Raw genomic sequence first — 16,610 nt, forward strand, 5'->3', positions numbered from 1 at the left:
TCTCTGTGCCTTTGCTCTGCAGCCTTGCCCTCGCGAGGTGAGGTAAGCTTCAAGGGAACTGGTCATCTTATCCCAAGTCCCCCAAACGAGTACACACGGCCACCTGAACCCGAACGTCGGGCAGAGAGATGGAACGTGCTGATTGGCTGGCTGAGACCACGTGACGGCCCTGCTTAGGAACAGACATCTGAGAGGTGGGCCGGCTCCAAAGGAAACTGGTGTGTTCTTTCCTGAAGCAGGAGGTGATTGCAGCAATAACAAATACAACATGTGCTCATTTTAGCTTCCTCAAAATCAGCCCCCCCAAAGAAAGATGGAAAGATCAGATAAACCGCCATTTTGCAATCCCCAATGAAAGAACTGATTCAGGTAGTTGCAGTCATTGGATGAAGCCCTTGGATTATTTCTCAGCAGTGACCACGGCCCACCCTTAGATTCTGGGTGAATGTCAGAGTCCCCACACCCAGGCCCCATCCAATTAAATCAGAAGGTGGAAGTCGGGGTGCAGGCTTGGGTATTTTGTGAAAGTTCCCAGAGGGCTGAGAACCAGTGACTTACAGGAAAACATGGGGGAGGGAGGAAGAAGATCAAGGGTTCACAGTAGAAGCAAGGAGTAAATCATGCTCTTTTTTTTTTTTTTAAGATCTTATTTATTTATTTATTTGAGAGAGAGAGAGAGGACAAAACAGGGGAGCAGCAGTGGAAGGAGAAGCAGGCTCCCGGCTGAGCAAGGAGCCCCATGTAGGGCTCGATCCCAGAACCCCAGGATCATGACCTGAGCCAAGGCAGATACTTAACCGTCGGAGCCACCCAGGGGCCCCCATACTCTTTCTGCAACAAATCAAAGGTTGGTGGGGTGGGAGAAGAGGAGGACGAACCCGGAGCAGTGGTTCCCCCAGCATCTGTGCTTTAACAGAACATTCAGAGGATTCTGATGCACGCTCTAATTTGAGAACGGCTGGATTAGAATAAAAGGGATTTAGGAGACATGACAAGTAAACGTGATACGTGGACCTTATTTGGATCCATTGCAAAGAAACCAAATGTGTAAGTGCTGGGGGATGTAAAGTACAGCATGGTGACTAGAGTTAATAACACTGTATTACATATTTGGAAGTTACTAAGAGAGTAGATCTTAAAAGTTCTCATCACAAGAAAAAAGTTTGTAACTATGTATGGCAATGTTCATTAGACTTATTGTGGCCATCATTCTGCAGTGTATACTAATATCAAATCATGTTGTACCCCTGAAACAAATATGTTACATGTCAATTATATCTCAATAAAAAACAAACAAGATGCCAAGAAATCAATGTAAAAAGACATTTTTGAGCCAATCAGGAAAATTCCGATGGTGGCCTGGGTGTTGAGTGATAACAAGGAATGGTTGCTAATTGTCTTAGATGTTGCCTTGGTCCATTTGGGCTGCTACTAACAGAATACCACAGACTGTGTGGCTTATAAACAAAAGACATTTCTTTCTCCCAGTTCTGTAGGCTGGGAAGTTCAAGATCAAGGTGCCAGGAGATTCAGTGTCTGGTGAAGAAAGACCAGTGTCCTGGGTCATTGATGGCTGGATTTTTTTTTTTTTTCGTGTGTCCTCTTGTGGAAGAAGCAAAGGAGCTCTCTGGTGTCTGTTTTATAAGGTACTAATCCCATTCGTGAGGGCTCAGCCTTCATGACCTAGTCATCTCCCAGAGGCCCCACCTCCCAAGACCATCACATTGGGAATTTGGTTCCAACATAGGAATTTGGGGGGGGCGGACACACAAACATTTAGTCAGGTGTGATGATAGCCTTGGGGCTGACGCAGATGTATACATTTTTAGAGATCTCTGTGTACTGAAGTATGAGGGGAGAAATGACATTGTCTGGGATTCGTTTCTAAATACTTCATCAAGGGGAAAAAGGGATCATGAAACAAACATGTCAGACTCGAGGTGATTGTTGAATCTGGGTGATGGGTATATAGGAGTTTCTTTGGAAAAGTTCTTTTGGTTCTTTTTGTGGACATTTTAGATTTTTTTTTTCACAAAATAATTTACAAAACAAGACAACTGCATGAGAAGGGAGGCCATGTCATCCCATTTAGGTACTTAGGGCTAAAACCATTGCTAGCTGCCATAAAAAATAAAATGAAGGAAAAAGGATCAGGATAATGGTGCTTTCCAAAATCTTTCATTACCAATCTCTCTTCCAAAAGCAGTGAGGGCCACAGAGAAATAATGAGACAAAATCTCCAGCAGCCAGGTGGACCAGATGTCCTGTCCTCCCCCCAGCTCCGTCTGTCTTCTTTGATGAATAGCAGCAAAGTGGCAAGAATTCCTGGCAGCTGAAATGGGAGAAGAAAGAAATATTGAACCAACTTAAGGGACCTCTGGAACCCAAAGCAAATTGGATACACTGACAGGGGGAGAGGAGTATCTTCTTCCTGTAAGGTGAAGGGCAGGGTTTTACAGAGAGCGGAAGGCCCCGGATGGTCAGTCTGGAGCCGCTTTGAACCTGTTTCCACAATCAGTCTCAGTCGTGAGCCGAAGATGGAGGCCTTTTGTGATGCACCTGGGTCATTTTCCCTTTGTTTCCCACAGATCTTATCTCCACCCTCTTTCGGCCCTACCCTGGGTCCTGCGAACTACATTTCCCAGAACCTCCTGCCCTTTCACTTCCGGTTATGGAACCGCAACCGCCCAATAGGAGACACCTACCTGCAGGAGATGGGAAGGCTGGAGGAAAAGTTGGAGTATTTCTTCCCCACTGCCTCCTCTCTCCGGCCCACCCTGAGCTCTTCAAGACTGCAGCTGTGGGCAGATGGCCCCTCTTCCTTGACTCTTGCTTTCCCCACCCCTTCAGGCCCAGAAGTAAAAGCTCCCGTGTTGCTAGCCCCTCAGCACCTCATCCCTCTGTTTTTCTTAACCCTGCCCACACCTCAGCAAGGAAGCCCCTGAAAATTTCTCAAAAGGACCACCTGGGGGCTGCATTCTGTTTCCTGCTGGGATCTTGACTATTATGACCTCCCTGGGGAGGAGGGTGTGGTATAGTTTGCAAACATATATTCGATATAAATTTGTACAATAAAAAAAAATTCCCATTTTTAAAATACAGATCAGATGGATGAGACTCATTCATCTCTCAACTGGCAGTGATCTGCAGAGAAACACTATTGCATCTTGAAAATCAATCTGAGGGAAGCGCCTGAGTGAAAAAAAAAAAACAAAACTTCGTGGGGGCCCAGAGGGATGGAGGCTTTTTTTTTTTTTTTTACAAAATAAGAGCTTTATTGAGAAAATTCATATATCATACAATTCACTTTTCTAAAGTGTACAGTTAAGTGGTGTAATCCCTTTATCTTTAATGTTACTACTGAGAAGGTAAGATTTCTATATGCCATTTCGCTATTTGTTTTCCATTTGTGTTTTGTCCTTGTTCTATTTGCTCACCTCAACTTTCTTTTGTGTTAAATATTTTCTAGTGCAGCATTTTAATTCCCTTGTTTCTTTTGTTGTATTTTAAAGTTCTTTTCTTAGCGGTTGCCCTTGGGATTACAATTAATATCTTAACTGTTTACAACCTAGTTTGGATTAACACTAAATGAATTTCAGTAGCATACAAAAACTCTACTCCTATATATCTCTTTTCTTTCCACCCTCCTTTGTGCTACTATTGTCATGTGAATTACATCTTAATATCAGCCTGTAAACACAGTTTTATAGGTATTGCCTTATGCAGTTGTCTTTTAAATGAGGTAGGAAAAGAAAATTCAGTCCTGGGATCAAGCCCCGCCTTGGGCTCTGCACTCAGCGCGAAGTCAGCTTGGGGTTCTTCCTCTCCCTCTGCCCCTCCCCCTGCTCATGCTCTCTAACTGTCTCAAAACAAAAACAAAAACAAAAACAACCACGCACTTATCAATACCATACAATAAATTGTCCAACTGAAAAAATCATACTTCTTGTCTCCCACTGCTGATTAAAATGCCCACGAGGGCAGAGATTTTTGCCTGTGGAGTTCATTGTTGTATCCACAGTGCCTACAACAATGCCTGGTCCAAAGAGGTGCTCAGTAAGTTTTGTGGACTGAAAAAGTGAACATTAAAACTCTTCTAGGGCGCCTGGGTGGCTCAGTTGGTTAAGCGACTGCCTTCGGCTCAGGTCATGATCCTGGAGTCCCGGGATCGAGTCCCGCATCGGGCTCCCTGCTCGGTGGGGAGTCTGCTTCTCCCTCTGACCCTCCCCCCTCTCATGTGCTCTCTCTCATTCTCTCTCTCTCTCAAATAAATAAATAAAAATCTTTAAATAAAAAAAAAAAAAAAAAAAACTCTTCTAATGGCTTTCCATCATTCTCAGAATAAAGGTCAAACCCCTCTCTGCAGCCTACAAGGTCTTGTATGATCTACCATCAGTTCCCTGCCCGCATCTCTCCCCACCCCTCTTCTCACTCACCCTGCTCCAGCCACAGTGGCCTCCCTGCTGGTCTGTGAATAAGCCAAGCCTATTGCTACCTCATGCCCTTTGCACCAGCTGTTTCCTCCGGATTCTCCCATACACACACATGGTTATCCCTCATCTCCTCGGGTCACTGGTCAAATGTCACCTCTGCAGGGATGTCATCCTTGATTCCCTTCCCGATCCTGTCACCCTGCTTTACTCCCTTCCCAGAAGGGATCTTTAACTGAAATGATCATCCATCCCCCACCCCCACTTGAATGTCAGCTCCACCATAGCAGGGATCCCCAGTGCCCAGAACAGTGCTTGGCACACAGTAGGTGCTCAATAAAAGAGCTCACTGTGTTCCAAAGGGCCTAGGCCTTACCTGTATCACTGCTGCCCCCAGTAAGCCCCCACTCAAGTTGAAGCTCTGAGTCTTGGTTATTTTCAAGAGCTTGGGGAAACAGCCCTGAGGATACAAATATCAAACCAAAGAACCTTGTTAAGGGCCTCTGGACTCCAAGTTCCCATTGGCCCCACCCCTTGGGCCAATGATGTTCCTCTCAGATTCAGGGAGGAGAAGGGGACAAAGCCACAAGGACCCTGACTCCTCACTTGACTGCTTCCCCTATCCCAGCGTCTTCCCTGGCCTCCTTGTTCCCTCACCTCACCCAAAACATACCACGTATTCCCCAGGATCTATCTGTAGTGACCCCCAAGTGTGGTGAATAAGAGTATGACCAGATGTCCCAAGTTATTTTGCTAGTTGTGTGACCCTGAGAAGTCGCACACCACTCTGTGCCTCAGTTTCCCCAACTGTAAATGGGACCAACTGGATCTGCTGCCCAAGTTTTTGTGAGGATTAAGAGAAAAAAAATCTACATGAAGTACATAACAGTGGCCTGACAGCCAGTATTCAGTAACTGTTAGTTATTTCTGGGTGCTCTTTACATGTGAACAGAAGGGCTAACATGTATCCAACACCTTCTCAGCCATTTACATGTGTTTTCTCACTTATTTATCACTGTAACCTCAAAAGGTGGGTACTATTCTTTTTTCTGTTTTGTAGGTGAAGAAACAGGTTCAGAGAAATTAAGAGACCAGACACAGTGTGTGGGTAGAGTAGCTACCCACTTCCCCTCCTGCAGTCACGGAGATGCTCTCCTTTCTAGGCCCCTGGCAATTCTTGCTTCCAGAAGCTTGAGTTGCCTTGAGCTTGCTCCTGACAGGATTCAGCACCCCCTTTACTCACTATGCAGTGATTAAGTGTCTACTGTGAGCTAAGCACTGGGAACCCAGCGATGTACAAAACAGACATAATTCCTGCCTTGGTGGGGCCAACATCTGAGTGGTGAACACAGGTAATCAATACAGCAATAACACTGTCAGGTGGTGAGTAAGTGCTGGGCAACTTTCTGTGCCTCAGTCTCCTCATCTATAAAATTGGCGAAAAGCACTCCCCACCTCATCATGGCATGGGATGAGGACAGAATTCACAAAGTGAGTGCCCGGCCCCCTGGGGAGCTGACACTCTCCTAGAATGATCATTGTTCATCATTACTGCTATATTGTAAGCCCTCTGTAAGGTAGGCAACGTAGCCCAGGGAATGGACTCAGGCCAAACCCAGCTCCACCAAAGCCACTTGAACTGACCTTGAACTGTCCCCTCCCTGAACCTCAGTTTCCCCATATGAGAAATGAGGATGGGAACCCTAAGCCCCCAAGGCTGTGTAGCCAAAATGAGCTGAACACCCAATGACAGTTGCTTTCTTTTGCCCTTGACCACTCTCGCTGGGGTTCTGGCAAATACACAACTTTTCTAAAAGTCACCCACCCTTGGGGTGTACGTAGGTGACCCCCAACACGGTCTCGAGTTACCCCCTGGTGGATGATGTCTGTGGACACGTCACGCCCATCGCAGGCTGCGGTCCCGATGGATTTACAGCCGCTCCTGGGGTAGCAGTAACCAGAAAAATCTGTGTAGTTCTTCACCTAACAGCACTTTAGCTGCAGAGAGGAGAATAATCACTTGAAGACTCCCTTTCAGATGTCAAAATAATAATAAAAAAAAACCAATAGAAATCATGGTCACCATGGCTACTGTCTAAAGCAGTCATGCTTGTGCTGAATGCCTCCCTTACTCCAGCCCATCGTGGCTCAGAACCCTCCATGGCTCTCATCTTACTTGGGGTAAAAGCTGAACACCTCACCACGGCCCCCAAAGCCTGGCATGATCTGCCCAGTCACCCCTGGGCCCTCATCTGCCCCCATTCTTCCTCTTATTCACTCAGCTCCAGCCACACCGGTCCCCTCACTGTTCCTCAAACACACTTCACAGGCTCCAGCCTCAAGGCCTTTCTGCAGGCTGTTCCCTCTTTCTGGAATGCTGTTCCCTCAAATATCTGCACGCCTCCCTCACTCACTTCATTCAGGTGTCTATTCAAATGTCCCTCCTTGGGAAGGCCTGCCCTGACCCCTCCTTCCAAGTTAGCCACAGCGCCTATATCAGTCAGGCTGGGTTCAGGGATCTGCATAACAAAGGACCCCTCAAACTCAGCAGTTCATTTCTCACTCACACTACATGCCCCTCACAGCTTGGCAGGGGGACTCTGTTTCTTGAAATCACTCAAGGACTCAAGCTGAAGGAGCAGCCACCATCCGGGTGGTTCCACTATCGTGGCAGGAGGAAAGAGTGCTCTTGAGAGCCCTGTGCTGGCAATGAAATAATTTGGACCAGAAATAACACGCGTGACTTCTCATAGCTCATTAGGCAGAACTCATCACATGACACCCCCCCCAAAGGGGCTAGGACAGATCATCCCATTGTGTGGTGACAATAGGTGACAAATAGCACCTTTGAGTAAACAAACCCTTACTCTCCGTGCCCTTACCCTGCATTGTTTCCCTTCATAGCATTCATCACATCTGACACTAATATTTACTTAGCGGTTTCTTGTCCATGTCCCCACTTAAGCGTCAGTAACACAGGGCAAGGATCTTGTTTTGTGCGCTGCTGTGTCCCCAGAGCCCTGAACAGTGCCCAGCACACAGTAGGTGCTCAATAAGGATTAACAGAAGGGCTGCATGAATGAATGAGAGATGTTCTCTACCACGTCAAGCCTCAGCAGCCAAAACTGGGAGGCAGGAAGCCCCCTACCCATCATGTGCCGCCTCCCAAGCCTGCACGTGACCCCACAGCAGTTCCTGCGCCCAAAACTCAGATGTGAAACACTCCTAGAAACAGACAATGCTTTTTCCTTCCAAACCCGCCCTGGCTTCAGGGGCCCTTCTAAACTACCTGCCCCAAGATCTTCCGGTGACTTATGCAGGCTGGTCCTGCTCCTTAAACACCAAGACTCAAGAAGTAAAGGCCACCGCTTCCCACCCCGGGGGATTAGTTATTAAGAAAGAGAGAGAAAATAACAAATGTTGGCAAAGTTGTAGAGAAACTAGTACCCTTGTGCATTGCTGAGGAGAATGTGAAATGGTTCAGCTGTGGTGGAAAACAGGATGGAAATTCCTCAAAAAAATTAAACATAGAATTAGCAGATGATCCAGCAATTTCATTTCCGTATATATACCTAAAAGAACTAAACACAGAGACTTGAAGAGATACGCATATGCCCATGTTCATGCAACATTATTCACAAGAGATAAAAGGAGGGAGTAACCGGGGCGCCTGGGTGGCTCAGTTGGTTGGGCGACTGCCTTCAGCTCAGGTCATGATCCTGGAGTCCCGGGATCGAGTCCCACATCGGGCTCCCTGCTCGGCGGGGAGTCTGCTTCTCCCTCTAACCCTCCCCCCTCTCATGTACTGTCTCTCTCTCTCTCATTCTCGCTCTCTCAAATAAATAAATAAATCTTTAAAAAAAAAAAAAAGGAGGGAGTAACCAAAGTGTCCATCAATAGGGGAAAGAATAAATCAAACGTGGTGTATCTGTACAATGATGATGTACAGATGATTCCACATTAAAAAGAAAGGAGATTCTGACCCATGCTTACAACCTGGAGGACATTATGCTCAGTGAGATAAGCCAATCACAAGAGGACAAATATTGTAGGATTCCACTTCCATGAGATCCTTAGAGGAGTGACATTCCCAGAGACAGGAAGTAGAATGGTGTGGTGGCAGGTGATGGATGGTGGCGATGGTTGCATAACCACATGAATGTACTTAATACCCCTGAACTGGACTCTTAAAAAGGGTTAAGATGGGGGCACCTGGGTGGCTCAGTCAGTTAAGCGACTGCCTTCAGCTCAGGTCATGATCCTGGAGTCCCGGGATCGAGTCCCGCATCGGGCTCCCTGCTCAGCGGGGAGCCTGCTTCTCCCTCTGACCCTCCCCCCTCTCATGTGCTCTATGTCTCTCTCATTCTCTCTGTCTCAAATAAATAAATAAAATCTTAAAAAAAAGAAAAGGGTTAAGATGACAAGTTTATGTGATGTGTCTTCTACCACAATAACACACCCAGGATGTGGAGCTCACCTTCTCCATGACCAAGTCCCATTCTGTGGAATAGTCATCTGGCTCATCGAAACCTCGGGGTCATGAAGATGTGTTCCAAGGCCACTTCTTGAACCTCAAAGATGAAACTGGAAGTGACAGGCACACAAAACAGCAAAGGGCCCCACATGGGGAGGTTTCCTGGGGACAGAGCAGGGAGGTGGGGCGCCCCTTCTGCTTTCTTTCTTTTTTTTAAGAGTTTATTTATTTATTTATTTGAGAGAGAGAGAGAGAATGAGTGGGGGGGGAGGGGCAGAGGGAGAGGGACCAGCAGACTCCCTGCTGAGCAGAGAGCCTGACATGGAGCTGGATCCCAGGACCCTGAGATCATGACCTGAGCCAAAGGCAGACACTTAACCGCTTAACCAACTGAGCCACCCAGGCGCCCTCCTTTCTGCTTTCTTTTACTTCCTTGACAGTACCCCCCCCCCCCCCCCCCCCCCGCCCCGGCCAGCTATGCATCTGCACTGGAGGAGGACAATTTCTGGCTGCCATTACCCCCCAGAGAGGGACATAGGAAGAGCGTGGGTCTCGAGCTCAGTGCATCTGGTTGTACCCACCACAAACTTGAATCATCTGCTCTTTTGAATAGCCCACATGCCTGCTACACCCCCGATTTGGCTGGAACTCGATTAAAGATTTGAATATCATCTTTAGCAACTGAATCAATCGCTGCACAAAAGGGGCAAATTTCATTTTCTATTTTTTAAATCAAGGTCTAAATAAAAAAGTTTTCTGGCTGAGGTGAAATAGTCACATGGTTCAAAATTCACAAAGCACAGAAGGGGTAGACCATGAAAAGTCTCCCTCCCACCTTTTTCTCCCAGCCAAGTTCCTCCCACTCCACTACGGTGACGGTGACTGTTTCCTGTGTCCCAAAAGAGATATTCGATGTGTGTCAAAGCAAAGCATAGTCTCATTATTCTCCCTGCTTTATACTATTCTCATTGTTCTGCATATGGCTGTTGTTAGCAAGAGTAACAGTTGCTCTTGGTGCCCGGCGCACATCCCAGTGGCGTTTGTCATTTCTGTGTCCACTGGCCTGGCTTCCCACTGCCAGCAACCGAGGGCTCTCTGTGGCATCTCAGTCCACATGTGCCCTGCGAGCAGCCCTCAAGCAATACTGATGGGAGGGGGATCAATATCGCAGCTCCCTCGCCCCTCGAGTGGGAAAACAGACACGCATTTGATGCTGCTCCCAGATGCACCCCCCCCCAGGACTGAGCCCAGCTGCCTGCAGGGTCGCCCTTTCCCCCTGTCCCCTCCAGGTCCCTCTTGGGATCCCCTCTCAAATAAACGGTGAGCATTATTATAAATGAACCACCCTCCTACTGATGCTTACAATCTTTTGCACACCTCGGTGTATACTATACGTCCCTCTGCACCCAAGCAAGCAAATCCTTGGATGATTCCTAGGGATGGGATAGCTGGGTTAAAGCATCCATGCTTTGTCATTCTGACGGATTTGGCTAAATAGCCCTCTCTTTCTGACACATTTCAAAACCCCAACAGCTTTTGCAGCTTTGCCCATTACTTCTTAACACCTCACCACCAAAAACGCAAGGGAGATGGTGAATGAAATTAACTCGGCGAGTCTCTTGAGGCCTTCGAGGGGACGGCGGAGGCTTTTGGCTCTTCACCCCATTTCTGGAGACCCCATCTCCAGCCCCAGGGACCCATGGGCCAGGTGTATCACCGCGTGGGCGGCTCCCGGGGGGAGGGGCGTTGCTTCTCACGATTTCGATTTCTTTCTAATCTAATGTGGAGTGGGAGCAACAGCATAGTACTTACAATGTGGAATAAGGCAAGGACCACTGCGGTGACTATGATTTCAGCGATGAGGATGATAACTGTGGACAGGAAACACTGGAAGACACAGAGGGGTCGGAGGGGGCTGGGAGCCTGCTCAGCCGTGTCCCTGCAGGGGTGGGGACTGTCCCTCCAACCCCCGGGCCATGGGACCTCTTCAGTTTGAAAGAACTCAGCCTTGGGTGGGGTGTAGGGCTTCTTTCTTTCACGTGGCGTTTTCTTGCATGTCATCCAGGATGTTGGCACTGAGGTATTCTTGGAGCCACTAGCTGGAGCCCAGCACTTTCTGAGCACCAGGGAGACCTGTGAGGGGACCTCCAGGTCGGTAAAGGCTCTGTGCATCGACAGCAGGAGCCTGTGGGGAATCAGGAGGGATGGTGGGAAGGACAGAACACAGAACGGAGGCAGGAGGAGGGGAGGAGAAGCAGGCTGAGAACTCTTGCAAATGGGGGGAGGGGGGAGGGGGCTGTAGGGAAGATGCAGGGTGATGGGTCAGTGGCTGTGGGGTTGGTGGTAGTGGTGGGGGGCTTATGTTTGCTGGCCTATGCTGGCCTCTGTGGCTGAGATGCCACAGACAGCCCTTGGCCTTGTGACAAAATTCACAAGCCCAATGGAAAACGATGAGAAAGACAGCAAGCAGAGGGGATGTCTTGAAGTCACCCATCAAGGAGAAACTGCTGCTCAGTCTAGGCCTCAGTTTCCCCATAGATACAATGTGGGCATGGGACCAGCTCAAGGGGTGCTGTAAGTTCTGGAGAGCTTCTGGAAGCCAGATGGGGGCAAAGTAGGTCAGCTCCTGGCTCTCCTTTCATCTATTTGATTATGATTACTAAAATCTGTTTGCTAATTGAGGCTTTGAGTTGCCAGACTGGCTCATGGCTGGGCTTATCTAGTCCTGATACGGAAAGTCAGGAAAACGCAGTGGATACACACCCAGGGACCCCAGAACCCACAAGGACAAACATGGGAGCAGGGCTTAGCGGTTGTGGGACCCCAGACAAGTGGCTCATGTAACGGATTGTGAGGATTAATATTAATATTACTACCTCCCTGCCTCTGGGTGACTGAGGTGGCTAGAGGATACATATCCAGGCGTCCGTACGTCCTACAGTTTCCATCTTCAGAATCTATCCCTAATCTGCCCACTTCTCCCCCCCTCCACAGCCTCACCCGGCCCAGCCCCCACTGTCTCCCACCCGGACCAGCACAGTCCCTAAACCCTGGTCTCTCAGTCAGGCCCTCGTCCCCCACCCTCTGTTCCCCTAATGACCACGAGAGGGCGCTTGTGAGCACCTGAGTCAGGGCACATCCTTCCTCTGCTCAGAATCCTCCGTGGCTCCCAACACCATAAAAAACGATTTTGCTTTTCTGAGTGAGGTCTCAGAGGCTTTGGAGGGACAGACGCGAAGGGTAAAGTTAATCTGATTTGCTGATGGGTTGGATGTAGGGTGTGAGGGTTCTTTGATTCCTCCAAGCTAAGCTATGAATAAAATAGCATACACATCATACTGAAAATAAAATGGACTATTTCAGGAACAGGACCTGTCCAATAAATATTTGCTGAATGTAGTAATCAAGAAAGAAAATGAGATAATAGAGTTTCAGGGAGGAGGAGGGTGGGGGCGGGGTGCTTTTTGACAATGGAGATTGTTTATGCTCTGAAAGATGACCCTACTAAGGATCTCCCTGAAACCCCCAAACTGAAATAACCAGAGTTTTGCAACAACACAGTGAAGGAAGGAAAACAAAAAATGCTGGAGACAAATTTTACCTAAGGTGGGATAATTCACTCAGACAAGATTCTAAGGGAAATGGGAGTGGGGAAGATGGGAGCTGGCCTTTGGGGAGTTGGCCAAGGCTATGTGTGAGAATGAGCAAGACATGTAAAATCTACAACATGCTGTCTGCATGATCATGCTTAAAACTTTCCTACCTCATGTACTCGAACATGTACTTGTGCAGACAAGAGGATAACAACTGTATTGTGTTAGTGGGAACATACACATGGGCTGATGGAACAGAGCAGTGTGCCCAGGAAAGACCCAGGCATAATGGCAATTAGTGTAGGCAGAAGAGGACTGACCCCTACCTCACACCACACACACCTAATCCAACTGCCAAAAGCCAAAGAGCTAAAAGTGAGAAATCAAGAACTTAAAATGATGGGAAGAAAACCTAGGAGACTAGAATGTATGGCCTGGGGTAGGAGAGGAGTTCTAACTGAGATATATCATAAAGGAAAAGATGGATGCATCTCATGCCATCATATGAGACACCATAAACACTGAAAAATAGGGGATGCTGATGGCAGGGGTTTGTAAAATGTGCAAGGAAGGATTCACATGGTGGTGGGGTGGGAGTTTTGGGGGATGTATGCAGATCCAACTTACAAACAAGAGAGTACCTCTGCTTTCTTTGGTTGCTCCATACCACCCAGCAAAGCTGAGCAGCACTGTGATGCAGCCCATTGCCAGGCACAGGTAGCCAATGTGAAGGAGATATGCAGAGGCCAGCCCAAGGACCCTTATCAGGACAGCCCCTCTGAACTTGACATAGATGCTCAGGCCAATGGGGATCACACCAGACATCTTTAGGACAGAAATCAGACAGGAAAAAAAGTCTGTTAGTTGTATACAAATAGAACTCTCGCTGGGGGTGGGGATGGGGGTGGGAGGGGAAGAGCAAAGGCAAATAAAATCAGCAAAAACATTAAAAAATGTTAATACCCAGAGTTAGTGAGGATGTGGAGAGACATTCTCACATATTGTTGCCAGGCAACAAGCTTTTTTGAGGGGGACAGTGTGCAGAAGGACACTTTGCAATTCATATTTAAAATCTTTTTTTTTTAAAGATTTTTTTATTTATTCATTTGAGACACAGAGATACAGAGAGAGAGAGAGAGAGCATGAGCAGGGAGAGAGGCAGAGGGAGAGGGAGAAGCAGGCTCCCTGCTGAGCAGGAAGCCTGATGCGGGGCTCGATCCCAGGACGCTGGGATCATGACCTGAGCCGAAGGCAGACGCTTAACCATCTGAGCCACCCAGGCGCCCCCATATTTAAAATCTTAAAGGTTTTACAGTAAAACCCTTTACCTAGAAATTACATTTGTAGTTATTCAGCCTAATATCTGATATTCTAATAGACATGCACATACATACCTCAGGTTCAGAATGCTCAGGGATGAAACTACCTGAAGCAATCAATAATACAGATTGGGTAGGTAAATCATGGGACAGCCATGCAATGGGACTCTAGACAGTTCTTTTAAATAATGCTCTAGGACAAGGGTTGGCAATTTTTGTGTATGTGAAAAGCCCCAGATATTGTGAGCTTTGTTAGGCCATAAGGCCCCTGCTGAAACAATTCAGCTCTGTCAGTGTAGCTCAAAAGCAGCCATGTGCAATTCATAAACAAATATATTTTATTTATAAATAAATAATATCTATTTATCTATCTATTTACAAGGCTGTAGTTGGCTGATCCTTATTGTAGGAGGAGAATGTTTATTGATATGGCAGTCATGTTCTTTGGTATTTATACAACTGAGCTGAAAACTAATGTTTTCTGCACATGGATGTTTCTAGAAACTCATAGTTGCCAAAACTTGAAAGCAACCAAGATAGCCTTCAGCAGGTGAATGGATAAACTGTGGGACATTCAATGGAAGATTAGCACTAAAAAAAAATGAGCCATTAAGCCATGAAAAGATATGAAGGAAACTCGCAATCATATTGCTGAGTGAAAGAAGCCAATTTGAAAAGGCTACACAGTGTATGGTTCCAAGTGTATGTCATCCTGGAAAAGGCAAAAATATGGAGACAGTAGAAGGACCAGTGGTCGCCAGGGGTTAGTGGGGAGGTAGAGAAGACAGGTGGAGCACAGAGATTTTTAGGGCGGTGAAACTACTCCGTATAATAATACTAAAATGGTGGATACATTGTCAAAAGCCATAGAATGTACAACACCAAGAGTGAACCCTAATGTAAACTATGCATTCTGGGTGATGATAATGTCCATGTAAGTTCATCAATTGTAGCAAATATACTGCTCCGGTGGGAATGTTCTGATGAGGAAGGCTGTGTGTGTGTGGAGCAGGGGTATATGGGAAATCTCAGTACCTTCTGCTCAACTTTGCTGTGAACCTAAAACTGCTCTAAAAAATAAAGTCTATCCGGGGCACCTGGGTGGCTCAGTCAGTTAAGCGTCTGCCTTCGGCTCAGGTCACGATCCCAGGGTCCTGGGATCGAGCCCCACATCGGGCTCCCTGCTCGGCAGGAAGCCAGCTTCTCCCTCTCCTGCTCCCACTGCTTGTGTTCCTTCTCTTGCTGTGTCTCTCTCTGTCAAATAAATAAATAAAATCTTTAAAAAATAATAATAAAGTCTATCCAAAAGGAGGGGAAATTACATTTTTAAAAAGGGGGAAAGTGGATTGTAAAGCAATAGCTTTTCTATGTTTGTTTTGCTGTTTTTAAAAGGTAAACAGGAAAATCTGGAAGGATATAAAAATGGGGATGGTATTTATTGAGCAATGTTCCCATGATAGGTATAAGCTCTTTAAATGTTCTGTATCATTTAATTTCCATGAAAATGTTACAACACAGATAACAAGATGAGGAGTGATATTTAATATCCTTCTTTTTCCTGGCAACCTTTTCTTAATGTCATTCGGCTATCAAAACAATTGCTTATTTTTTTATTTTTATTTTTTAAAAGATTTTATTTATTTATCTGATAGAGAGACAGCGAGGGAGAGGGCACAAACAGGGGGAGTGGGAGAGGGAGAAGAAGGTTTCCCACTGAGCAGGGAGCCCGATGCGGGGCTGGATCCCAGGACGCTGGGATCATGACCTGAGCTGAAGGCAGACGCTTAACAGTCTGAGCCACCCAGGCGCCCCCAAATAAAATCTTTAAAAAAGAAAAAAAAGAGATTTATTTTATTTTGAGAGAGGGGGAGGGGCAGAGGGAGAGAAAGAGAATCCCAGGCAGACTCTGCACTGAGCCCAACGGGGGCGGGGGGCTCAATCTCACCACCTGGAGATCAAGCCAAAGCCAAGAGTTGGCTGCTTAACCGACTGCGCCACCCAGGCGCCCCAAAACAATTGCTTCTTAAAGATGCACATTTTGGGTCACTTTTATAGTAAGAAAAAAAAGTGTTTTGAAGAATTTAAAGGACCCAGAAAAATAACCACTCCCTTTTATCTTTCCCAAACCACTTAGTGTTCTGCAGGATTTGACTTAGAGTCAAGCTTTTCCGCCACCAACCCGGGCCCCAACCCCCCCTCCTCCCCAGCCCCCCCATCACAGCCTCTGTGTTTGATTTCACTGACTCTGAGTCGATAGAGCCTACACCTGTTCCCAATGTGTCTTGCTCCTCGTCAGTCTGCCCTACATCCTTCCTGCTTCCCTGGGGACGACCGATCTGGATGCCGGTGAATTTGGATCAACTTATTTCTGTCTTTGAGGGAGCCAGCTATGGAGGAAGGGCTGCAAAGCCCCAGGGCCTGGGTGGTGACATACTTCCAACCACGAAGCCATTGAAGAAAGATAACAGTCTCTTCAGGGAAGAATACGGAGTGTGCATTTCATCCATGTCGGCTGGACTGGGGTGCTCCGGATGTTTTAGTCAGCATCTTCCTAAATAAACTTCAGGGCTACTGTTTCCCCAGATGGTATAGGTCTAGGGTCGGGGGCACCAAGGCTGACTTGCCCCTCTCTCTCCTGTCTGATATCTGCCAGGGAGGGGCCCCAGCAGCCACCCCTCCTCAATCATAAGCCTCCATCACATCACAATCGGATGCCGGAGCAAGGCTCCCCATGCCCAGGAAGCAGGTGCCCCGAGCTACCCCTGCTGGCTCCTCATCCTCCAAATAGGCTGCA

General features: G+C 47.2%; 1 protein-coding gene across 1 annotated transcript; it reads right to left on the minus strand.

Annotated features, from left to right (window-relative positions):
- Positions 1–1,776: 1,776 nt before the first annotated feature.
- TSPAN16 (tetraspanin 16) lies at positions 1,777–16,323 on the minus strand. Its single transcript, XM_021705479.1, is given in 10 exon segments — positions 1,777–1,842; positions 2,186–2,332; positions 4,807–4,890; positions 6,300–6,428; positions 8,908–8,965; positions 8,967–9,001; positions 10,717–10,791; positions 13,125–13,322; positions 16,036–16,038; positions 16,258–16,323. Coding segments are annotated over 10 exon segments (861 nt in total).
- Positions 16,324–16,610: the final 287 nt, after the last annotated feature.

Source organism: Neomonachus schauinslandi, chromosome 1 (assembly GCF_002201575.2).
Source record: "Neomonachus schauinslandi chromosome 1, ASM220157v2, whole genome shotgun sequence".
Lineage (NCBI taxonomy): Eukaryota > Metazoa > Chordata > Mammalia > Carnivora > Phocidae > Neomonachus > Neomonachus schauinslandi.